General features: G+C 37.8%; 1 protein-coding gene across 1 annotated transcript in view; it reads right to left on the bottom strand.

Annotated features, from left to right (window-relative positions):
- Positions 1–219: 219 nt before the first annotated feature.
- The window catches only part of LOC122810576, a 470,053-nt gene continuing 442,794 nt past the window's right edge, over positions 220–27,478 (bottom strand). Inside the window, exons 9-10 of the mRNA XM_044082155.1 lie at positions 19,785–20,066; positions 220–296 (exon numbers count right to left, since the gene is read on the bottom strand). Coding sequence (XP_043938090.1) covers positions 220–296; positions 19,785–20,066 — 359 coding nt within the window. The remainder of the gene's footprint in view (positions 297–19,784; positions 20,067–27,478) is intronic.

The raw sequence follows: 27,478 nt of genomic DNA, 5'->3' as shown, positions 1-27,478 counted from the left end.
AATTTCAGATTTCCTTGTGTTTCTGATACTTCAATTTTTGTCCAGATGCCCTTTTACAGTAATGAAGACAACTGCTTTAGCTGCTCACCACGTGAATGCAGAAAACTATACAGATGCCACAGAACAAGTTGTGCTGACTTAACCTTATTTGGCATTTACATAAAGATAAACCTACTACAGGATATTCTGCAATACCAGAATAAGTAAGCAAAGAATCATTCAATACGTACCACTGGATTTGTAGTAGTTGCTGAATGAAACTGTTTTATTTTCATTTCCTGATGGATTGTCAGGCTCTGTGGAGAGAAATATGATGACATGTATCACAACATTCATTACTGTCCAGTCTTGAAAATTATGTGTGGTTTCTCTGGTTAAGCATACACATGATTTTTTTTAGGAAAAGATCTTCTTGGTTTGCTTTTTTAAATGGGATTGGTTTTGTCAATGGTATGAATGGAAAAATACTTTGCCAGATGCCCTTAACCTCTTTTAAATAGTAAACTTAGTAGCGTCAGTCAAAATATAGATATTTGAATCATTCAAATTTAGGTACCGTGTTTTGATAATTGTAATCTTCTATGAGTCTGAGTAAAGAAAAGTAATTAATTTTCTGTGCAGAAATCAAGCATCTATCCTTTGTTTGTAAGATGACAACCTGAAGGTGATTGCATGAAGTGACAAGGCTGCATTAAGTCCGCAGAAATGTCTGATTGCAATCTTCTGATTAAAGTTTAGTGCATCAAGGCCAAGATGTTTGACATTTTCCAGAAGACTGAAACAGTATTTCAACAGCTTATTGAAATGCACCCATGTGAAGACCATTCTTGTATACCCACAAAACAAACAGCACCAGAATTACCCATTCTAAAGGCTTAAACCTTGCATGTGATATAAATAGGACCTGCAAGAGAGACAGGTATATATCCCAGAGACTACCCCATCTCTGGAGCAGGCTCCCCATCCATGTAAAGCATAGTTCCTCCATAACCCAATTCAAGTGCAGCTTGGACAATTGGATGAGGAACAGGAAGTTCATCCCTGGCTTGGCACCTATGTCTCTAATGGACACAAGCAATTTGTAAATGGCTTATTTCCCAGGGCCTAGCTTGTAAATGTTTCATTTCTCAAGCCCCTGCTTACACTTATTAAAGGTACCAGAACTTGTCAGAGATTTGGGATATATGGCTAGGCTTAAAAAGGCCCTTGTGTTTGATATACCTTTGTAAACACCTTTGAACCTATGAACCTATTCTTTGTTTTCTAAGAGTCAGTTATATTTATTGGCAAAAATGTTCCTATCTCATAATAACATTCCTTCATTATCATTATAGACTTAATCCATTCGTGGCCACAGAGGAATGGATATAAAGCAGGATGACCAGTACATTACAGGGCACACACACACACACACACACACACACACACACACACACACACACACATGGATGAGGACAATATGAACCCTCACTGATCCATCTGCTGCATGTCTGTGAAATGTGGCAGGAAACTAAAGACCCATATGAAAATTTGCATAGACACGGAAGCTATGCACTGAAGACATGTTAGCCCAGAAATTAAGCAGAACCAAGTGCTATGCGGTGGCACTGTTAAACCTGTTAATCACTGAGCTGCACCTGTGAAAAACAGTCTTAGAAAAATGACACTTTTAATGAACTGTCATAAAATCATGTTAGTTAGCTACATCATATTTCTTTTTATGGACTCCAGACTTATACATCATATTCTAATCTACAGGATACTGTACAACCCTCTTATACTACAATGTAACTGCCAAAGCAGCAGTGTTGTCTGAGTAAATGTTGTCAGGCTGAATGGTCTGTTGACTGATAGTTTCTCTGATTGAAATGATTGACAGAATATTGTTCACGACTTACCTCTATTGAAATTTTAAGATGGGTCAGTTGTGCTGTTACTATGTCCCATAAAACATCTTAATAGACCCCTACCAGTTACACAGTGCTGCTGAAATTCAGTACAGAGTATGGGACACCAGACATTCTGAACCACATATAAATAGATTCATGTCATCATGCGTTGGCATAATGTGGAAACTAGGTGATTTAAATGTCAGCTGCAGTATTACTGAATGCCAAGGAATGTCTGTAATGAAAGAATGATGTGATAAACAACTTGTATACTATATTCTGTGCACAACACCATGCTATCTAGCAAAACTACATTGACCACTGAAAGCTTTATCTGCTTTTGCAAACAAGCCACCAGCACTAGTACATTACTAACACTAACCATGCACTAGGCTACAGATCAGCACTAGTACATTACTAATACTCATCATGCACAAGGCACAGATTAGCACTAGTACATTACTAATACTCGTCATGCACAAGGCCACAGGCCAGCACTAGTACATTACTAACACTAACCATGCACTAGGCTACAGATCAGCACTAGTACATTACTAATACTCATCATGCACAAGGCACAGATTAGCACTAGTACATTACTAATACTCGTCATGCACAAGGCCACAGGCCAGCACTAGTACATTACTAACACTCATCATGCATTAGGCTATAGGCCAGCAGTAGTATGTTACTAACACTCATCACACACAAGGCTATAAGCCAGCACTAGTACGTTACTAACACTAATCATGCACAAAGCTACAGGCCAGCACTAGTAGATTACTAACACAGATCATGCATAAGGCCACAGGCCAATAGTACATTACTAACACTCATCATGCACAAAGCTACAGGCCAGCACTAGTACGTTACTAACACTCATCATGCACAAGGCCACAGGCCAACAATAGTACATTACTAACACTCATCATGCATAAGGCCACAGGCCAACAATAGTACATTACTAACACTCATCATGCATAAGGCCACAGGCCAGCACTAGTATGTTACTAACACCTATTGCACACAAGGCTACTAGCCAGCACTAGTACATTACTAACACTAATCATGCACAAAGCTACAGGCCAGCACTAGTACGTTACTAACACTCATCATGCACAGGGCTACAGGCCAGCACTAGTATGTTACTAACACTCATCATGCACAAGGCTACAAACCAGCACTAGTACATTACTAACACTAATCATGAACAATGCTACAGGCCAGCACTAGTACGTTTCTAACACTCATAATGCACAAGGCTACAGGCCAGCACTAGTACTTACTAACACTGATCATGCATAGGGCTACAGGCCAGCACTAGTACGTTACTAACACTCATCATGCATAAGGCTATAGGCCAGCAGTAGTACTTACTAAAACTCATGATGCACACGGCTAAGGCCAGCAATAATACATTATTAATGCTAATCATGCACAGGGCTACAGGCCAGCACTAGTATGTTACTAACACCCATCATGCACAAGGCTACAGGCCAGCACTAGTATGTTACTAACACTTACCATGCACAAGGTCACAGGAGATATTTCTTTAGATGCACCATCACTGTGCTTTCAAAGAGCAGTGCAGTTTAGATGATTTGATTGCAGAAAACATGATATCTGCAGTCTCTAGAGTAGAACTTTACCAGAGAGGGCATTAACTACACCTTCCATTCCAGGTCACTGGTGTTTATCACAGACATCAGTACATAGGACATTCCAAGTCACCCATACTGTTTCATGGTCACAGATGTTGTCATGTTGCTGCCTTTGTGCCAGATTCATGCATTAATTAGCACTATCATCATAGCCACCTTTCATACGTTAATTAGAGTAATATTTAAACATTGTTCCTGATTTTTGTTCCACCATTATTTTTGACTTTGTCCCTGTTTTGTAAGTAAAAAAAAAAACAGCTGAGCTATTCCACTGAGCAACTTGGCTAAGATCTATCTATCTATCTATCTATCTATCTATCTATCTATCTATCTATCTATCTATCTATCTAAGTAGGCTGAATGCTATATTTGACTTTATAGAATGTCCCCTGATTTTGCTTTATTTTTGATCAGTCCCTCACAAAATCATAAAAGCCATGTTTTTCTGGCACATCATTAAGGATGGCAGTCATTTCAGTTCCAGACTTCATTTTGCTCTGAAAATGCATAATCTGGTTTATAACAACTCTTTAAATATATAAGTGCAATATTTAAAATATTTTCATATTTTAGTCCTTTCTTTGTCATTGATTCTTGTGATAAGAAATTGACATCTACTTTGTCATTACTGTGAGCTATTTGTTTTATTAATTAATTATTATTATTTTATGAAAGCTGTACATATGAGATGTATACAAATAAAATAGCAAATTGCTGGGTCTGTGGAAAAAAAGGAGTAACTGCTCTTTTTAGTTTATTCTGACTTTGCAGGACTCTCCTGATTTGAGTGGAGCAACTTGGAATGCTCTTTAATTTGTGACTACTATTTGTGTGGAAAAAGTTAAAATATGTTACATAGCCATTATTTTATCACCGTCAGATGTCTGTAGTATACACAGAAGAAGTAATAACTATTGTTTGGGGCAGGTGCTGTCTGCAGATGAAGGTAACTGAACCTCTTGTTTTGCTCTGTTTAAACAATTTCTAATCTGGCTTTGCAAGACTAGTGTGCATATTAAGTAAGATGAACATTCTGATTACTCTGTGGTGTTTCTATGAAATAAATGTGAAGTATATTACCATCACCATTATTATTATTATTATTATTATTATTATTGTTATTATTATTTCACCACAGTCAGACATCTGATGTGTACAAAGTCTGTAAAGTGGCTGTAACTTATGGGTACAGAGGTTATCTGTGTGCAAAAGTGACTTGCAGATACTGTTGTATGATCATTGCTAAACCGCAACCACTGATTTGGCATAGTAGAAGTAGCGTCACACAATTTATTGTATTTGCTGAACTCAATGTAAAACTAGTATTGCTATGGTTTATCATTGCATATATGTGTGTGTGTTAAGGAAGTTATATTGTATTTAAGAAGAGGAACAAGTTGGCCACAATTTCTTTCACTTTTTATGACAGACATCAGCTATGCACATGCTAAGTGTCAATTTTTGGTGGTCTAGCAGAAGCAGAATGTGTGTGAAAGTAATTGCTGACTATACAGTAGCACAGGGAGTAGCTCTGTGTACAGGGGGGGGGCAATAAGCAGCAGGGGACACAAGGTACCCCTCGCTTAGGATGGCCTTTCACCTAAAGCCAGCCTTGCTTATGAGTAACCTAGTTTCTGATGGACAAACCTGGTACTGATGTCACTACAGAGCTGAATATCTGCATTGATACATTTTGTTTGAATGCTGATACATCCATATGTGAATGCCTGGTTGATGTTTATTCAGTCCACAAAGCAGTTCTTACACAAAGTATATGACAGACTCTCAGAGCTTGATGCATTATTTTGAAAAATTGCTGGCATGTGTCAGCATCTCATACAGGATACATGGAATAGGTTCTTAGGCAGTACAACTGTTGCTGAATCAGTTTACTAGTAGATGAGCTTAAGCCAGTGATATTGTTGTTCTTTTGCATCTGCTGACACAATATTTAATATATGTATCTGTAAAGCTCAAGACATAAATGGAAGGTCAGTCATCTTGTTTCCCTTCTGCTGCCAGTCTCCTAACAGCTGACATCCTCTCACAGTGTAAAACCTGCCTTAAGCTCACAGACAGTGATTTCTTACTTAACTCAAATAATTCTATCCATGACAGGCGCAAATATTGAATGAATATGAAGGTTTCCCTCTCACAAGACAACATACGCTGTGAGCAGCACACACCACCACAACCACCACAATCTAAACCAAAACACATTCAAATATCTTAATCTGAGGCTATAAAACACCATTGCTAAAGTCTTCTAGACTTATGAAGACTAGGTCTCAGGAAAAACTCAACACTTCATCCCTTTAATACTCACGTGCAGCAAAGAATCAGAGTCAAATATCTTCAAAGTTATTAGTTAGGTTAGCAAAAATGTCTTTAGTTTCCCAGATTATCCACTAACAAGGCTGGACAACTATAGTTATGGTGAGTTATCTGTTGGATACCAGAATCTCTGATATCACAGGGGCTCTAAAAACTCTTTCACCTGACAAACATGAGTAATGATATGGTGATGCTCCATGTTAGAGTGAATGACTTGGGATACAGAATCATGAGGAGCATGCAGATGGACGTAATGGAACTCTCCATGCTTGTGACTAATGCAGGCAAGACATTGGACTGAGTGCAATTTTTCTTTCTCCAGCAATGACATATAGGTACAAAAAAAATAAATGGCTTCAACAATTGGTTAAATAGTTTCTGTCACTTCAGGGGATCTGGTATGTGTCAAGATGGGGCAAGATGCTCTATAGTGCAACTTACTTTGGAATGGATGGCCTGCATCTCTCATTCTAAGTCCAGTTAATGGACTTTCCAACATAATAAACTTATTTAACACAAAAATGAATCACATTAAGGTGGCCGTTTTCAATGCCAGAAGTCTCAACAACAAATTATAAAAAAAAAACAAAAAAAAAAAAAAAAAACAGCTCAGATACACAAAATGGGTACCGCACTTTAGGTAATGACAAAATAAGTGTCATCATCTTTCAACAGTTCCAACAGAGTCACTTTTACTTTTCATGGCTTTGTTGATATATGGTGTCTTGAGCACTTAATGGACCTTCATTCATGGTTTTTTACTCAAAAACAAATTGCCTGATCTTGGCGTTTTCCTGCATTTGAAACACATCCACATTTGTATAATTACTGATACTTTGTTTAAATGTATTGACAGCATTCCCACCATGCTTGGGTTTTAAGCCTACTATATCTTCAGGCCTGATGGTAACTGTGGCAGCATCTCCATTTTGGTCAAGGACTCTATCACCTTCTGGCAGATTCCCAGAGATCCACAAACTGAACTTATGATCACTTGAAACCAGACAAACTTCAATTTAGAGATTGTTACAGGACCTCTTCTATGTCTCCTGATGATCATGTAAGATTTCTAAATGTACATAGTGAACTCCTGATTAATTAGAATGTCATCATACTGGGAGACTTTATCTACCTCTCAGTGACCTGTAGCACCTGTAAATCTAATGCAAGGTATGACCAAAAGTTAACAAACATAGTAAACAAAAATTCCCTGAGCCAGATGATTAACAAACACATTATTATTATTGCTTTGGTCCTTACAACTATAGTCACTGTCTGCACAATTCCCTTTGTATCATCTTCCCCAGTTAAGTCAGACAATAAACTTGTGATTTTTAGCTTTGAAATCTCTAAAAGCTGTGCATCAGATTTCTTAGAATCAATGAATTGTGATGTGCTAACCTCAATCCAGTTATATAATGATATTTTAAAACTTACTGATGGCAGCATCAGCTCTGATGTCAACATAGCAGGTAGCTTCATGTAGAAGTTCTACTTCAGTTTAGATAAATGTATAGAATTAGTAGGGCCAACCAGAACAAGTATATGTAAAATTCAAAATCTACCACACTGGAGATCCTTCCCCATAAATAAGCTTTAGAACAAAATAAAAAAAAAATCATTGAATTACATAGTATATCCAAAAACCCTCATATCAAGAATAATATCAGAATTAATACTAAAAACTTAAAAAATATTATTAAGTCTACTGAAGCAACCCATGAGCTTAGCATCTGAAGCTAAGAACAAATGTTAATATTTCTTCAGCTATGTTAGGAAATTAAGGAATAACACTCAACATTGCTCTGAATGTATTCAAAGTATCACATCTCATTTGGACCTAACAGACATTCCCAATATTTTAGCAAACAAATTCAGTGCTAACTTTAGCTCAGACACTTCTATCCAAAGCCCACAAATCTCTGAATCCCTTAACCCCTATTATCACAAAGGAGCATGTACTGAAGGTGTTTCCTAAGACCAAAAATGCTTATTCAGGTGGACCTGATAATATACCTGGATGTTTAATAAATAGTGCTAAGCATGCCACTGCAGAGCCATTCCTCAGACTGTTTAATCTAAATTTAGCTACAGGTTTTGTCCTTGAAGTTTAGTGTACTGCAGTGATAGTGTCACTCCATAAAAGTAGCCTTACCACTAACGGTGGGAATTATAGACCCACCAGCCTGAAAAGCCTCATTTCCAAAATCAAGGAATGTATTATAACTGACCTCATCAACTATAATATCACAAATCTCATTAGGCTTGACCCCATACCTCCCAGCCTTTTAGTGTAAGAAATCTGCACAAAGCAAAAAAATAATGAGGGGATAAATGCCCAAATCAGGGACAGATTTTAAATGTTGCTCCCATAAACTTGGACATTTGCTAATAACAGTTTTTGCATTAACATGCATTTTCTGAAGGTCATGGAGTCTGAATCTCAATTGTATGTCATTATTTAGTGACTGCAGTTCTCAATGATATGCCAGAAAAACACAAGTGCTTTGAGGAACAGATGTAAAATATAAGGCAACTATCTGGACTTCCTGCACAATTCTGGACAGTTGAATGATATTCTTGACACCCAGCAGTCTGTCTTTGATAAGGGAAGATCCTGACTAATGAATCTGGCTAACATTTTTAAGAGGGTTACACAAGCTGTCAACAGAAGTCATGTTGTTCAACATGGGGTATCCTGAACTGACAAAGGCATTCAACACCATAGGCCATGCTGACATTGTAAAGAAGTAATGCTTTAAGACTTGATCTCTATGTAGTAAATTGGACATGGTGTGAGTGACAGGTGCCTCATCAGAAAGTTAGAAGGTAACCAGTGCTGTACCCAGGGTTTAATGTTGGAACCAGTCATTTCCAGCACTTACTTTTCTGATCTACAGCCCTAAAACCAGAACCTCTTAGCTAACTGAGGTTTCTGATAACTGCAAATTGGGAATTATTGCCAAATCACCCTCTGATAAGCAATTTGAGAATACCTCACACTCAGCTGTATCTGGTATATTGAAAATGTGCTCAAATTAAACACAAAAAAGAACAATATTATCACATTTGATAAACATTTCAAGATGAAAATCTAGTTAGGGACCTTGGACTATGAGTTGATAATTCCCCGTCTTTCACTAATATGTGACAACAACAGTCAGAAAATCCTTCCACTTAGTGCAGCTTGCAAAGAAAATATCATCAAGATCCAGAATTCATTATTTCCTTATATTCAGCATTGATTAGATAAATCATTGAGTACAATGTCCTTTTCTGGCTATATTTCACTAGAAATAGCAAATACCTAGAAAGACTCCAGAGGTGAATGGGCTTAAAGCCCTTGAGCTACCAAAAAGACTGTTATTCAATATTATATATATATTCTTGAGGGGAGATCTATGTCTTGCCTTCTGTGATATTAGAGATTCTGTTGTCCTGGATTTCCTGTATCACTGCACATCTAATAGTTTCCACAGATATCAGAGCCAGAGACTTAATTCTTCACCAGCAGGCAAATAAATCATGATGGACTACTTCTGTAGGTTAAACAGTGTCATATACTAACATCCTGCAAGTGGAACCTTGATGATTGAATGGGTACTCACAGATTCACCCCAGGACTGATTGGCCTAGCTCTCCTAGAGAAACAGAGTAGAAAGGATTACTCCAGATAAAATCATTTTAGCTAGCAGATCTAGGAGACTCTCCCTGATACCCTCCCTGTGGGAGGATTAAAGACTGCTTGTTGGAGTATGAAGTAGTTTATTCAGTTAAGTAGATAGGCAGGGTTCCCATTCTAATACACTACATTCAACAGGTCAGTTATTTAAAGGAATCACACTATGGAAACTTTACTACAGTTTGTCTGGTGAACTAATAACACAGGAAACAAGTCACATGTTTTTTGTGATCTTGAGATGTCTACAGATTTAAACAGAAATTGTCAGGAGTTTGAAAATGTTTTCTACTGCTCATTTTGGACTTGGGCTTTCCTTTATTTGTTTTGATTTTGTTTTGATTGAGAAAAGTGTGCCAGATAATAGCTTTGTACCTTATCACTAAATTGAATCTCCCTTGGTATAGGTTGTCTGATTGATTTTTTTTTTTTTTGCAGTCTCATAAAGTGTGCATGTAGACTTAAGCAGCAACTTTCAGGTGTTTGAAAATATGTTTTACTACTCAGTTGTGACTTGGGTTTTCCTTAGGGTTGCCACCCCTCCATTTATTTTCTGGACTATCTGGAAATCAAATTGATTCTTCGGTAGTCCAGAAAACACTGTACAAACTCTGGTATTGTGTTTCAAAAAAGGAAACAGACTATCAGAGTTTGTAAATCAGCTGATTTACTATGCCTTTTTTTTTTTTACAGAAAGGCATAGTAAATCTGCTGAAAGCAGACATTACGAATGGAAAAAGAGGGCATTCCCCACCTGATGATGTCACATTCACGTCACACAATGGGCGGAGTGTGGGCAGGAGAAGAGCAGGGGTGGGCGTGGATACTGGTGATGTGAGGGGTGTAGCCCTACTCCGGTTTTAGCCACAACGAAAGGTGGCAACCCTAGTTTTCCTTTTAATGTTTGGACTGAGAAAAGGGGGCCAAACACTGCTTCCTCATTTCACTGACAGCCAACATCATTACATTAACCTCTTACATCAACTAAGTCTGCCCCATCCCTATGGCACAACCCCTTCCCTCAGAAGATTGGTTAGCTGCACTTCCACTGACTCCTTCCAGTTTCCAGCCCTTTATTTATTTTTATTTGACATTTGTTTACTGAAATGGTCTGATTGGGAAAGTGTCTATTTCAGTGGAGGACTGAGGAGAAAAGCTCCAGAGATAAACAACATTTTTAAGAGTATATGATCACTTTTCATCATATAGGTTCTAATATTATATACATCCATAAAAATATTTTTTTAGAAAAATACAAGCAGGCAGAGTTGAAAACAAATGTACTAATTATGATTACATAGAAACAGATGATTAGTTACAAAGAAGTACAAGGCAAGCATGACTGAAACCATATACACTAATTATGACAACCCTAATCAACAGATATGTATATTATAAACCTAAAATAGTAATTACTAATTATATGCTTTTATTATATACAAGTAAGACACAGCTTCTATACTATATACTTACGATGAAAGGAGAACAGATTCTCGCCTGTATGCTAAATACTGACAGAGTTAGAGTTCAAGTTATTTGAACATAAAAAGTTGCCATAGAATTTAGCAGTAAAAAAATTACTGGAAAAGTAAGAATGGGGTATACTATAGAAGACAGGTAGTGAGGTTAAAAGAAGATAACACAGAACTGTCCTGATGTGGAACATGAGCAAAGTCATATATTGGTTAAGTAGTCTTTTAGAGAACATTTGAATGGTTGGAAGGGAGGGTCTGTTCTGATGGCTATAGTGATAGTATTCCAAATTTTAGATACAGTATCCTGCAGATCTGGAGGGTTTATGAACAGCGACTTGTGTTTCATCATTTCATTGCAGTGGACATTTGCGGGAGTATATTTGTAGGGCTGAATTTAGGGCATGGCAGGCAGCAGGGTAATGAGTTGGTAGTGGGGTAGTTCAAGCCAATTGACAGACTTTAGTACAGCACAGTGATGGGTAAAGTAGTCAGTACTGGATGCAGATTTGGCAACTTTATTCTAACGTTGCTTAAGTTTTTTTAGGATTGTGTCTTGATGTTTGTGAGAAGACAGGATATAACTATTTTCTAGGATGATTCTGGATGTAGGGGTCAGGAAGTTTTTGTCTCTGTACAGTAAACCTAGTTTTTGATGTGCATTTTTAATGGTATTTTGTTTATGGAAATCAAATTTGAGGTCATCATCTATTGTCATACCTAATAGTTTAGTGTGAGAGTTCAGTTCAATATTGGTGTTATTGATGCAATACATTTTAAAGTTAGTTTTTATGGGACTGAGCTTTGGGGGAAAAAGTAATAATCTGGTCTTTTTGGGGTTAAGCATGAAGCGACAGTTGTGCAGCCCTTTTTCATTAGCAGTACAGGATTCTTGAGTACATTGTTGAAGATGTGCCCAGTCATTAGATGAATATATAAGCACTGAGTGATCTGCTTACTGTATGAGAGAGGCATGTTGTGTACACGTACGGAGTCAGGTGGTAAGAACATTAAAGAGGAAAGCATCAAGAATCAGTCCTTGGTGAACACCAGTATTGTCAGGGAGACAGGGTAAGACTGTGGACTGCCATTTCACTGACTGGTGTCCATCACTGATAAAGCTCTTGAATCAGTTTAGTATAGCTGGTGTTAAACCTAATGAGGATCTTTGTGCAAAGAGTTCAGCATGACAGACTGTATCAAAAAGTTTTGATTAGTCATGGAACAGGGTAGAAACAAATGTGTCACTATCCCTAGCTTTGTGGACTGTGTCAGTAAATGTTAATAGAGTTGTACTAGTACTATGGAATGGTCAAAAGCCATATTGGGTTGGAGTTAATAGTTCTTCCTGATTGAGATTATTTAGAAGTTGTTTGTGTATGTACTTTTCTGATATTTTTGAAATAGGGGATCGGATTGCTTGTTGGTCTAAAATGTTAAATTTCCTTCTTTATGGAGAGGGATAATATATGACTTTTTCCAAATTCTGGGCACATAAGATTCCTCTATGGATCTATTTTTAACAATGGACATGCATCAGGTTATACTGCTTGCTGTCATTTTAAGAAGTGTGCTAGATAGGTTACCTGCAGAGGTAGAGCAGATTTTTAGTTTCCTTAATTGATATTTTATATAGGCTGTAGGTACTGGTTGAAGGGTAAATGTAGATATAGCTTGTGGATGTTGTGGATGTTGTGTACAATGTGGATTGGTAAGACTAAAATCCTTTGTAATAGTTGCTATATAAACTATAAAGTAGGTATTAAATTATATAGCAGCATCTAGTGATGTACTATTTCAGGATGGATTGGGGTTAAATGTTGTCCTGGTTGCAGTATTTCTTTAATAGTTGACCAGAATTTATTTACATCAGTTTTGCTGGAATTTATTATAGTATGTTTTTTGTCAGAGATTTTTTTTTTATTCAAAGGCTTTTGTAATGTTGAATGTTTTGTGGAGTTATATTTGCCTGCAATTTTTTTCTAAGCTTTGTCTAATCAGCATACATTTTCTTGTAGCATTGGTTAACCAGGGTACACCATTTGTTATTATTCTCTTATTTCTAGGTGGTGCTATTTTGTGTAGGATATTAAGGAAAATTAGTAAAATTTTTGTTATGGCATAATCTAAGGGGATGTGTTTTTAATATATTCCAGTTGGTAGAGGAGAGCTTGGTACTGAATACATGCAAGATGATGTTAATTAGGATATTAATAGTTTTAAATGCTTGTTTTTTTTTGGGGGGGGGTTATATTTAATGTTTGGTAAATGTAGGAAGACGATCACTGGGGAGTTTGGTACAGTACTTGATAAGATACATTTGGCAGGGTTGTTGTTGTGTCTTTTGGCTTTTCCTGGTTAGGGGTTGCCACAGCAGAACTCTGGTCTGCTAGTGATTGGCAGTAGATTTTTACGTGCCGAGCTGCCAGCCCTGATGCACAACCTTCAACGAAGGTAAGCCCATTCACGCATGTCTCCATGCAGAAGACGCTCTAGCTGAGAATCGAAACGGACAGCGTCTTACTGTGAGGTGACAACACTACCGCAGCACCACCACCGCAGTCTTCTGAAACTAAAATCCAGTCCAGTAAAGAACTTGCGTTTTTGCTGAAGTATGTTGGAATTTCTGTAAGTTGTTTAAAGCAAAATAGATTTATTCTAGATTTAGGGAAAGCTGATTTGAGACCAAGCCAATGTATATTGACATCTCCTAATATCATTGTTTCATGAGAGATGGAAGTTGAGGTCTACTGTAGAATTTCTTCTAGTGTATTAATATGGTCACCTGGGGGATATATAAGATAATGATACATATTTAATTGTGTTTTGCTTCTGGGAAGTAATATGGAGTTCTGCTTTACAGAATTGTGACATGGGTTAAATCATAGTGATTTGGGTGGATTATTGTTAAAGTGACACCTCCCGACCCCATGTGCAAAATGGGAAAAAGGGGTTGAGGATGGATAGGTGGATGGTACCACTTCAGTATTGCTAATGTTTAGTTTTAACCAGGTTTCGGTTATATCTAGGATATCGAGTTATTAAAGGGCAATCTATGCAAAGAGGTCTGTGATTTTATTTCTTATACTTCTAACATTCATAGTAATGAAGTTTAGTTGGCTAGGAGGGTGTGGTGGGGATAGGTTGGTATGATTTTAGTGTTGTTTCTTGGAGCAGGGTTAGGGTGAATATCACCACTGCTAGGACTGATTTAAGATAAAGTACAATTTCTAGATTAGGTTCATAGGTTCATAGATCCGTACTAGGCTAACTGCCCTGGTGGGCCATTACAACCCTAGCCAATCACCCCATGTCAGAATCAAACCCTGTACCTTATGTCTGTAAGATAAACACCTTAATCATTATGCCAACCTCCCACCCAAGTACTTTTTTTTGAAGATGTTTTTACAAAATATATTATTTTTGGCTGTCTTGAGGGCAAGGTGCATGGTTTAAATATGGAATAAGGCTATAGAGCATTATGATAGAGGCAAGTTACTGTAGTAGGGGCATTTGTAGGAAAAGTAGGATTGGCTAATAGAAACTTAGCAGGTGAGACAATATTTGTAATTTGCAGATTTTTTGGCAACAGATGAGATAGGTGAAATGAAGCAGTATACGCAAGGCTAGACCGGGCAGAAACACAGAAAAGGTAAAGTTTTAAAAGTACCTGATATAGATAAAGGGACAAAATGTATTTAGCATATGTTTCACATATTATTGGAGTAGTGAATGAGAATAATTTAGAAGGATAAGAGATATTTTGCATCTGGTAAATTTCTAAATGATGTACAGTGATACGGAGAAGGCATAATTATAGTTTGGGATATAGCTTGTAGGGTAATGCTATATAGTAGGGAGCTAGCAGAACTGGGTAGTGTGAGATATTGTAGTGATGGTAACTGATAATGATGACTGGTTTGTTAATTTGGGTGGGGCTTTGGCTAGTATAAATGTAGATGAGGTGGGGTGGGTTGGAATTGGGTGGAGTAGAACTAGAGACCAAGAATAGTGAGGGTAGACTCGAGCATGGCCCACACCTGGCTGCTGTATTTTGTCTTAAAAAAGCTATCAGTGAAGGACTAAGAGTCAAGCTAAGAAATAGTTGCAAAGATGAAATTGTATTTCAGACAATTTATTGGAGATGTTTTAGAACAGATATAGGGGTGGTTTTCACCCGCTGTTCCTATTCAAAGGGGGTGAAACGACTGACAATAGGGAATATTTTCTTGAGGTAAAATAATACTATGTGGAAGAATTATTAGTTGTTTAAAACTGTAACCATTCATTAACAATGAAATTATGAATTATGGCTTAACAGAAAGAACAGGTAAATTGAGCTATTTAAGACAGGACTTCTTTTGTTGGGTGGGGCTTTAGACTTCTAATATTAGCACAAGCTGCATTGCTTGATGCTTAATGTACAATGCAATCTCTTAAGCAGTAGCTTATTCCCCAATAATGGAGGGCAATAAGGAAATGAATTTGTTAGTTGGGAGTCCAGCAGTAATGAGCACGTATAAACAGTGATAAGTAACATCAACTGGAATACAAAGAGTTTTGGTTGACTATATCTGTCAATTAAAGCATACTTTAGGATGGGGTGTTCCACTCGGGGTCTTTAATTGTTTAGAAATCATTGTATTATCAGTGTGGCTTTCTTCAGAATCCAGGACACAGGGAGAATGAGGCACATTTATTTTTTAGAAAACTGGGATCTCTGTTTAGGATTTGCATTCCACTTGGGGTCTTCCTCTTATAGATGATTGTTTTATCAGTGTGGCTTCCTTCAGATTCTGGGAAACAGGAAGATGAAACACACTGAATTCTTAGAAAAATGGGATTTTGGTCTTACTATTTTGTATATACTATAGCAGTATACCTAGTATGAGGTTATAATTCATGGGGAATTCAAGAAAATCTAGCAATGCACAGACCTATCTAGCCCACTTTCGCACTGACCTCACTACCCAGATCTTGAAGAGAGTAAGAGCCCTGACATCATTACTTGGAAAATAAAGAGAGAAGGAATCTGACTAGAAGAGCACTCACAAGCTGCTGTAACCAGGAAGAGGCTTGATAACAAAGACCTCAGACTGGAGCACCATAGATCCATGCTCTGAGACCAGGGCACTATCCACCCTCACTGTGGGTACTCCACAACCACCAGGTATAGAGATTCTGGTTACTTGGCCTGCATTTAACAAAAGTTTATGTAATTTGCAGTACACAGAAAATTATTATCCCAGGGCTCCACTCCACATTGCTGTATTTTTACACCATTGGCACAGTTTGTCTATGCTCAAAAAACTATCTCAGCTGCTTATTTTTGTAAAGATTTTGTTTAAGCTGCAGTTCACCACTTGGTGGATTGTTACTACACAGGCACAAAAAGCCGATACAACAAGAAATGAGGTCCCAAACTGTACTTAAAATTTCCTTCTATTTGGGCGCATTCACGAGCTCTGTAAAAATGAGCATTGTGAGTTATTTCTACTGTAAGCTACTCTGTGGATACATACATTTTTTCAAAAAATTTGGATTCATTCAGTGTGGCTGTAGGTGAGTACCTCCCTGCATGCAAAAAGGTATGTCTTCATTAGAAAGATGAACAGGGACTGGTCACATTAACCGTGTATATGAGCCTCTTAAAAGTAGGCACTGTAGTCAGTTTTGCCAAAGGAGAGATGATTAATCTTTCATAATGTTTCAGGAAAGATGAGTCCCTTAAAAGTGGGCACAGCCTCTCATAATACATTTGATAAAGACAAATCAGACTGAAAAAATGTCCTTAATAAGGTTTTCATAAAGTGCTTCAAGGAATATATGGCCCACAAAGGCAGATGCAGCCTATCATATTACATGTGATATAAACAGGTTAATAAAATCTGTCAATAGCCTCATAAAAGCAGGCATTTTCAATGAACAAGCTGTAAACCACTCTATTAGATGGACCTGATGAAGCTCAGGTGACAGTGTTTTATTATATATGGTTCTGGTTACCCTGCTGGTGGGATGAAGGATGAGCTCTCGAGCTTCAGCTCATCAACAATCAGAGTTTCTCCACAGGAAATCAGTGATGGTGGGTTGTTCCAGCAGTGATTCTGTTTTTGGGGATCTCTTCCTTCTTCAAGATGATGCAGCCTCAGCGTTGGTAGATGTAACTCTGCTGGATGTGAATTCCCCCCTACAAAAATACTTTTAAAAGTTTTTTTTGGCAAGATGTTTTTGGTGAATATAGTTTGAGGTTTCTGATGCTTGGTGCAGTTGCCTTTGTCCATTCATTGTGGAAGCTATGTTTCTATAGTGGTTATTCATAGTTTGTTGTCATGCTTGACTTTCTCCTTTTTATGTTTGTTAAACATAAAAAAAATAAACCATTTAACTAAGAATGAGGTTCAACAGTCTGCTGAGCAGGTAAACCCTAACAATTTCTTCAGTAATATTCAAATAAGGGGCTAACCTCTAAGCTTTGAGATTGGCTACTTGCTTATCCATCTCTCAGATGTTTCTCCAATCACATCCCCTGGCCCTCCCACCATTATCTGTCACTACATTTACATAACTGACCTGTTGAATGTAATGTGTTAGAACAAGAACACTTGTCCATCTATTTACTTAATTAAATAAACTACTTGAAACTACAATAATGACAGAGTCTGCTAGATCTGCTAGCTAAAGTGATTTTTATCTGGACTAATCCTTTATACTTCATTTCTCATTAGTGCTATCACCTTCTGGGTGACAGGTAAGATACCAAACCTGACCCACGCTTTCTGTATTACCTTTGTTTTGTGTCCTAGAAAAAAGGGGATACAGCCTGAGAGTGGGTACTAGCAAACTGTACATGGTCCAGAGACTCGTTTACCTTAAAATTCACATACATCCTATACATTACAGAAGGAGGTGGTGCATCTGGAAATGGGTTCTATACAAGAATTTTTGAGTTTCAAAATGTCCAAGAAGATTTGAAGAAAATGTCTCCCAATTTGCAGTGAAAGAAATGTTTGAACATAGCACTTCTTTGCAAAAAAATGAATCATAGATGGATTTCCACATACTACCCATGGTATATAGGTGCATGGGTTCTTACTAGGCTACAAGCAGGAGATCATCAAGAAGCATAGCCATGTCATCCAGGATTGATAGCAGATTAGCAATGCTTACCATTCAGAAGATTTTCTCCACATATACCACATGAAAAATTTGTGATCAGGAACTTATATGAGACTGAGTAGAGGAAGCTGGCTTTTAGACTGCCAGAGTAGCTAAGAGTCCTAATTGTACTGACTTCAAGGTTGAGATATTTCAGAGTATTCCTCCTCCTTCTCTGGGCTACAGTAACAGGGATGTGTGAGTACAACCCCCTACTTTATGAGGTGCAGTGGGGGAACTCCTCTTTTAAAATGCTTTAGTTTTGTAATACTGGATTTCAGAATTTGCTATTGTGGAGTGAGGCATGAAGTTATTCTTGAAGTGTGGGAGATTGTAATTTCAGTACAGAGAGTTATGACAGGGAGTCATATCACAATGTGTTTCTCTCACTCACATGCACTGCAAAGAGATACAGATGATCATTTAACACTGAGCAAGAATGTACCCTTTGCTGTCACACAAAGCCTACATCCTTGCCTTTTACCCTCCAAAATAACCATGTGTTTTCTGCTTACCCCATCCACCAAATCTTTGTAAAAAAAATCTCTCTGGTCTCCTATGGGAACATCATTAACTGCTTGTTACTGAACTGCCCAGTGCAGATATCATGGTGGTTCTGAATACATGACCTAGGACATTACCATGAGCAGAGGTACACTTACTTCTGCCAATATTTGTTTAGACAACTGCAAGAGAAAACCATACCTTAAGAATGGAATGTCTGCTCCCTCAAGAGAGCACTAGAAATGGGTACAGATAGCCAGGCAAGTACTGTCAGTACTTACCTGATGTAAAATCAGTAACAGATTGCCTAACCATGACTGCTATTCTGTGATACTTACCTGACATAAAATCAGTAACAGATTGCCTAACTATGACACTATTCTGTGAGAGGGTAGAAAGTGAAACAATAAAATAATAAGTAACAAAATGTCTCACTTCTAGTTGGAAGTTTTTATTTTTTTATATAATGTTCAGTAATTATTTGATAGTACTGATTAAAAAATATATTCCTCAAGTATTCTATGGGTGTCAACATTTTCATTTATTGCAATGTGTGCAAATTTAAAGTAAAAAAAATGGAAAATTGAGTTATATTAGCATCTTTAGTCCTTTTCTTTTCTGGGGGTTCCAAGACAACATATCAGCTATAGTAAAGGGTTTAATGGCCGGACTAATCTGCTACTTATGTTTACTGCAATTCCTTTTAAGAAGGAGGTATAATTTCTTGGATGAGACATTCCTACAAGATGAAACTCATCCTTGTATGGTACTCAATAGAGCTCTACCCCAATAAACAAATATTATAAAAACAAATAAATATACAAATAAATGTTTTACGATGATCATTGAAACAACATTTATGAGTACACTTGCACTATCAGAAGCCCCACAGTTATGTATTCATACTGCACATCCCCAGTGTGAGGATGGTATGCCTAGCAGGTAAGGCATGCTACTTGCTCGACAGTGTACTCATACAGTTCTTAAACTTTAGACGGAAAGTCAAGCATGCCAGTCATTGATATTTCACATTTCTTAATTGATTACAGGAGTTTATCTCAGCAATCTTTTCCGTCATGTGCATACTCACGCCAGAATACTGTAGTCGGCCGGTCAAGACCAGGGTGTTCTACATTGCAGCTGTATATATCTCCTTGAACAGGGATGAAAGTCAGGTATGCAAACCTTTTAAATGTAAATTCTTTTCCAGGATAGAAGTCTGTTACTGTGATCCCTTCTTTCACTGGGATTCCATTCTTTGACCAGCTGATGTTTAGGACACATGGAAAGAAGTCTTCTGTAGCACAAATGAGAGTGTTCGGTTTTCCAGGCTTCACATGCTGCATGGGATATACTTTTACTACTGGGGGAACTAAAAAAAATTCAGAGAAGAGTAGAAAACAGGATGTCATTTTCTTTCCATCTCATTTATGCCATTAATATAAGCTGCAAAAAATACATATTTCAACTTAAAAAACTCTTTCAGGGCACTCAAGCACTTTAGTACATTGTCATTATTTCAGGATGTTATGAGACAGATTTATGGCATTCCAGAAGGATAACTATTGTAGAAATTCATTCTTAACAAATTAGTTCGACAGACATTTTGTTGCTATCAATGTAATAATCACACTGAAGTGATATTTATTGACAGAGTGCAGAAAAGTAAAATAAAGAAAAATTCACTGGGGACTGAGGAATGGCAGCTGTCACATTTATGAAGTCATCTGAAACAAACGTGTACTGAAGTGTGAGGTCAGAATATTTACAAAAAATGGATGTAATGTCTGAAGAAAGACTGTGTTGTATTTTCAGGCATATAACTACAGAACACCAATGTTATAAAGTGAGATTCAATGAATTAATTCAACTCCTAGCAGCAGTGGAATTTCACACCTTCTCACATTTGCAGAGTTCCTGCTGGACACCCTTCACTTGAGTTATTATGCAGTTATAAACAATAATAAACACTACCTTTAGCGAAATCAGAATATTTTGAGAACTGCAAAATGTACAAAAAAGTGCAAATGTGAAACTTGTTCAAGACACAGTTCTCAGTTGTCTTTAAAATCACAATATTAGCTTGACACTTGACTTTATGCTGAGCAATAAATCACACAAAAATTAATTTCTGCCACTGAAATTATTTCAACAACTTTTAATATATTTTTAAACAAAGTAAATAAACAGTTTTATAGGTTCATAGATTCATAGTGTGTACTAGGCTAATGACCACAAGTGCCTTTTGAAGCCTAGCCATGCATCCCAAATCTCTGACAAGTTCTAGTACCCTTGTTAAGTGTAAGCAGGGGCCTGATATTGGAAACATTAACAAGCAGGGGCCTGGAAGATGAATCATTTACAGGCTGCCTGTGTCCATTAGAGACTTATGTGCCAAACCAGTGATGGATTTTATATTCACCATCCAAATGTCCAAGTTACACTTGAATTGGATTATGGAGGAACATTGCTTCACATGGACAGGGAGACAAATTTTACCATATACATTCCTTATTCTTCTCTAGTAAATGAAGCAAACTAAAGTTCTGAGCTACATTAAGTGTGTTTCTGATTATTTTGAGGATAGCACCATCAGAAATCTTATTATTCTTTACATTTGTACTGCAAAGCCTGTCTTTACTGGTAGATGCTAACTTTCATGCAGAAATATATTGGCTCTAGTCCTTGCTATTACGTTTCATTAATTTTTCTATCTATAATAACTAGTCTTAAGATATTGGGTATTTATTTATACATTGGGATCATAAACACCATGTACAGCAGCATATAGTAGCTGTCAACGCTATGTTTATAACATAGTCACATTGGTATTTGATTCAGACACAGGGATAATGCCATACATAATGGGCATCTTACTTTTTGTGAATTATGTACAATAGCTAGCGTAACGGTGGTGCACCATGGTTGTTCCCAGTCATCAACCATGGCAGGGAGTAATTCTTAAACACTTTGTCCTAAACTGTAATAACTGCAGGGAAGCATGCAATAACTTAATATGTTAATGTTACATCCAGTCAGGTGACATTGCAGCCAGTCAGGTGAGTGCTCCCATTGGCTGAAGCCCTGTAGTCTCACTACTGGGAAAGGGACTGATTGTGGTTGTGTCAGCAGATTAGCTTGTATAACAGGGATGAGAATGGGTAGCATTGTGCTACATGGGAACCTTTTACAGACGTTTACATGGTGCACACTGGTACGGTGCTGCTATGTAATGCTAAGCAATGTGTTAGTGTAAACAACAGCAGTCATTTTCCCTTGTCATTAAGACAACTGTGTGTATGTAGTTCTGATTCCATAATTTATACCGATGGGACCAGCCTGTATATAGTTGTTAGTTACTTTTTAAAATATTAGGTGACATTTAGATATGTGCATACTGCAGTGGCTCTGCTGGACAGAGGCACAGGGAACTAATGGCTCTGCTGGACAGAGGCACAGGGAACTAATCTAAGGGGGCGGCAAAAGCCAACACATTCTGGCTAGGCTTATAGATGCCCTCGGGCAGATAGCCTAGTACTTATCTATGAACCTATGAACCTATACTACACAAACAACTGTGGCAAAGCAACAGGATATGACCCTGTAGCTCTTTTTATGTAGCACTCTTTCTGGATTACAGAAAGCTTTGACACAGCATTCTAATGAACAACATCCTTAGTTCCTTAGTTCATGGGATGCTTTATCTATGAATGCTGACTATAGTCTGTAACTTTCTGTTTATATCACCCTTTTTCAGGGAATGCATCTTACTTACTAATAGTTAGCCCTGTACAATACTACTTTTCTTTCATAACTATATTGGCAGCACTCCTCTTTCACAGGAAATCCAGTACTGCTTGAAAATCTACCTAAATGAAATGATCTGCTGTTGCAGTAAACTGCATGCCAAAGCTGAAACCCTTGCACTTCTAGAATAGGCAAAGGCCTTAATTTAGTAACTGCAACTTTCACTTTTGTAAGACAGTGCAACAATTTACCCTTTTAAGTGCTACTATTAATACCTGTTGTTTGTACCTAACAATGTATAATAAGCTTGTCACTGTGTGCCAAGTCCCATTTCCTAATAGCTCTTCACTGTGCAACACCGCTTGTTATTATATTGCTGCATATTATATTGTAATACTTAGCCAGTTTTCACTGCAGTTCTTATTCTGTTTAGCTCTTGTCTTCTGTTAATCTGGACAGACTATCTATTTTCCCACTTTTACCTCTTTATGATTTTGCCTTTGACACTGCAGCTGAGGTAGGTGTGGGCACGTGAAGCTGTGTACTATTTAGAACTGAATCTGGTCTAACTACTTGGTAGTCACGGTCTTATATGCAGCCTTCTAGTCTACTTCCTGGTCTGACTATTTGGTAGTCAGGGTCTTATCTGCATCCTTCTATTCTACTTCCTGGTCTGACTACTTGGTAGTCAGGGTCTTATCTGGATCCTTCTATTCTACTTCCTGGTCAGACTACCTGGTAGTCAGGGTCTTATCTGCATCCTTCTATTCTACTTCCTGGTCAGACTACCTGGTAGTCAGGGTCTTATCTGCATCCTTCTATTCTACTTCCTGGTCTGACTACTTGTTAGTCAGAGCCTTATCTGCATCCTTCTATTCTACTTCCTGGTCTGACTACTTGTTAGTCAGAGTCTTATCTGCATCTTTCTATTCTTGTACCTCGTCTACTTGGTAGTCAGAGTCTTATCTGAATACTTCTATTCTACTACCTGGTCTGACTACTTGCTAGTCAGAGTCTTATCTGAATACTTCTATTCTACTACTTGGTCTGACTACTTGTTAGTCAGAGTCTTATCTGCATTCTTCTATTCTACTTGATCTTTATCCTCTCTAGTGTCCTGACCTTCCTAGACTATTAATTTATCTGTCTTGAGAACTGTGTTCCTCCTTTTTAAGATTACCACAAATTGATAACTTGTGCTCAGCCTTCAACCTTCACAGTCTTTTCACTCCATCCAAGCAGGTGGTCCTCACTTATTGTCTCACCCCCTTTAATTCAGGAATTTAAGCTTATCTCACCCCCCCATGGGCAACTCCACTTTTATTTTTTTCTTTCTCTTAATTACATGTACAGTTAATGATACTGTTTCTCTTTAATCATATCCATATCCCTATGAAACCCCCTATTCTATTCAGACTTGCATCTTTCCAACTTGTGTTCCTTATTTTCTTTTGTTTTCCACCTGCCTCAATCTATTGGCTGTATTAGCATTTTTTAAATACATAATGCTGGTACTTTCAACTTACTTGTGCAGGCCCTCTGACCTTTATCATGATAGCAAGTAGCAAGTAGCAAACCTGTTATTAAGTAGCAACACTGTGATCTGAATGATTTCATTCTACACAGCCATGCTGATTTAGAACCATTAGATGTTTATGTCCAGAAACCACCTAGATTTGTCCATCAGCCCTACTTTCATTTTAGTTTTTATCTCAGTAATGTTGTACTATAACTAGTTTATAGTTATTTGGAATGATATGCAACCATAGTTGTGGTAATTTTCTTAAATCGTGAATAAGGGATACAGTAAGAAAATTCAGCTTCTTTAATGGAAGAAAAGCTAAGTCACTGAGCATTGTAAAGGCTGATCTATTATTGGCAATAAGAAATGGTACAGGGAGTTCAAAGCAATAAACAACATTTTTAATAGTAGCAAGGGCGCAATGTAGTTTAGGCAGTGGTCATAGGATCATAGGAGGTTACTAGGCTAACGACCCCAGGGCCCAAACAAGTCTAGCCAAGTTCAACCAGTGTTCTCAAGGATGTCTGGTTCAAGCAGATACTAAAATCAGCACCTATTGCTCCTGTCCAAGAAGAGCACAGGTGGAACCCTCAGGGTGAATTTCTGATTACCCATCCAGTTGTCCAAATTATGCTTAAATAGGGCCAATGAGGGGCTTTATTTAACATGAATAGGAAGCTTGTTCCAAAGGTAGGGCAACCTCTGTGAGACAAGTCTGTCTGTCCAGCAAGTTCTGTTGATGTCACATACCAGATTACAGTCCTTTGAGCAAGTGACCTATATGCAATTTGACTTGCAAAGGTGCAGCATTTCCATTAAAGCTGGATCAGAGATTGCTCTATATGCAAGGCACAGGTTGCCTCTGAGCAGTCTGTATGACACAGAGTAAAGTGACAATGATTTCAGTCTATCCAGAAAAGACAGATCTCGAAGACCCTGCATTTTCTTTGTAAGGAACCTTTGTGATCTCTAAAATTGCTGCAGGTGTTTGGAAAGGAACATACCAATGGGAGCATTATACCCTATTTCTGGCCTGATGAGGAAAGAGTACAGAGGGGGTCATAACCTCTTTTTTTCTTGAGGCAATGCCCTTACTTATGAGATGAGCATTATAAAATGCCCTTCTTACCACTGTGGAGACATGATAATCGAAGTTAAGGCTTCTGTTCACCTGTGTTCCCGGATGTCTCACCACTGACTGTGTGCTTAGGATATTGCTACTGATGTAGTAGTTTGCAGGAACATCACCCTTGCTGAAGGGGATGATAATGCATTTTTTTGCATTACTTTTAAGACCATGACTTTGGCACTAGTCATTAGCCTGTGTAAGACCTTCTTGAAGGATGTTGACATCACTAAGGGTTTCAATGATCGCTCCCAGTTTGTGGTCATCAGCAAACTTTGTCAGCCACGGTGCTTTAGTTTTCACCTCTACTTCAGAGAAGTAGATTCCGAACAGTAGGGGTCCCAGAATGGATCCCTGTGGAACACCACTGATTACGGGTCTGCTGGAATTGGAGTCCCCTATTTTAACCATATGTGTTTTGACAATATATGGGTTAATACCCAGCTGGGTGAGTTTATTAATGATGCCTGAGTGGGGGATTGTGTCAAAGGCCTTGGCTAAGTCTAGGTAGGCCGTATGCACAGATTTGGCCTTGTCAAGGGCTTTGGTGACTGTCTCAAAAAGTCCACCAAGTTTAACAGGCATGATCTCCCCTTGACAAAGCCAAACTGGGTGGGGTTGAGTGTTTGGAGATTACCTATATCTTTGTTAATAAGGTCCATGATGATTTGTTCCATGGCTTTGTAGATAAGGCTGGTCAGGCTAATGGGTCTATAGTTAACCTGGGTCCATGGATAAACCCCCTTTGTGCAAAGGGATGGTGGTAGCTGTTTTCCATTCCACTGTGACAAAACCATTGTTTAGGCTGTTTTTGAAAAGTGTGTGAAATGGTGATGCTAATTCCTGTTTTAACCCATGTAACTTCTAAAACAGACCTCCTGCACGAGAGCAATTGCACGGCTCCAACTAATAAATCCAAAAACACACCATGCGAGCCAGCAGTGACCTGAAAAAAACTTTATTATTGGAAAACCATAGAAAACAACAAATAACCAGACCAGTTTCGGCTGGAAAAAAGCACAGCCTTTATCAGTGTGAAACAAAATGATCAAATGTTGCTGTTTAAATACACCCATCTGAAATATCATTGGCCCATTCTAAAATTGTTCATTGAGACCAGGTGGGAATAATCTACCCAATTTAACAATCCACTTCTTTTCTTTAGAATTTAAAATAGAATGCCAACCTGTTTTATTAAGTTTGTTACCTTTTACAACATCGATAACCATAAAAGTAAATTTTGCAGTTTTATGTACCAGATGATGTTTATACAAGGCATTGTTGACTTTTTTATTTTTGATATTTCTTACATGTTCCTATATTCTAAGTCTAAAAGGACGTGAGGTTTGTCCAATGTAAAAAGAACTGCAAGTGCAAGTGGCCAGATAAACCAACCAATCGCTGCTATAGTTGGCAAAGAATTTTAAGTCATAAACCATGGCACAGTTCTTATTGGTAAATTGTCTGGATTTGCTTACTTTATCACAATTGGTGCAATGACCACATGGAAAACAACCAGTCAGGGGTTCACTAGTCAAGGTAGTCTGTAATGGGTGAGACTGGCTGCTGTCATGAAAATGTTTGTAATGATTAAAGCAAGATCCTAAATTTTTCCCTTTGCGAAATGAGAAGAGACATCTGTCTGGTATGATGCTGGCCAGTTCATGGTCACATTGTAGTATGTTCCAGTGTCTGTATATGCTATGAATTCAAGTATCCAAATTCCTGGCATAAGTCGTTACAAACCTAATGGGTTGTGATTCATTGGTATTATGCTCCCATGTAAAACACAACTCAGGATGTTGTCTGGTCCCACAGAGGCTGCATTTTTAGCCTTGGAGATGGAGTTTAAGACCTGCTCCTTAGAGATACTAGATGAGGTTCAGGTGTTAGGGATGCTTTGGGGTATATGCGGTGGGGATAGGGGATTGAAGTTTTCACTGACCTGTCAGCCAGCAGGTTCACTGTATAAACTAATATAAGTACATGTTACTGTTTATTTTTGATGCAAAGATCACTTTAAATTTTGAAACTCAATTATACCAATTGTTAACTAACTAATTAGTTATAATATAAAAAGAGTTCATATTGAAAGTTGTAATGTGATCCTTTGAAGGCGAATGGCCGAGGTACCAGATCGTTGAATAAAGAGCGTTGGTGGAATTTGACTGTTGGTGTGTTGTTGGACAGAACTATTTGGTTTTGTATGTTTTTGCTGTTGGAATTTGTTTATTCAGTCGAATTCCTACTTGCCTTTTCATTTGGACATTTACTTACTTTTCAACATGTCGCTACGTAGCTCGAGCTCTGAACAGAGCGGTCCAGCTAGTTCATTTTTGTTCTCTAATTTCCTTAGTGAACGTGATAAGAGGTATTCGCATCTTGATCC

Source organism: Protopterus annectens, chromosome 9.part0 (genome assembly GCF_019279795.1).
Source record: "Protopterus annectens isolate FY-2018-M chromosome 9.part0, PAN1.0, whole genome shotgun sequence".
NCBI lineage: Eukaryota > Metazoa > Chordata > Ceratodontiformes > Protopteridae > Protopterus > Protopterus annectens.
Note: the sequence above shows the minus strand (reverse complement) of the source record. Positions and strands in the feature narration are given on the sequence as shown.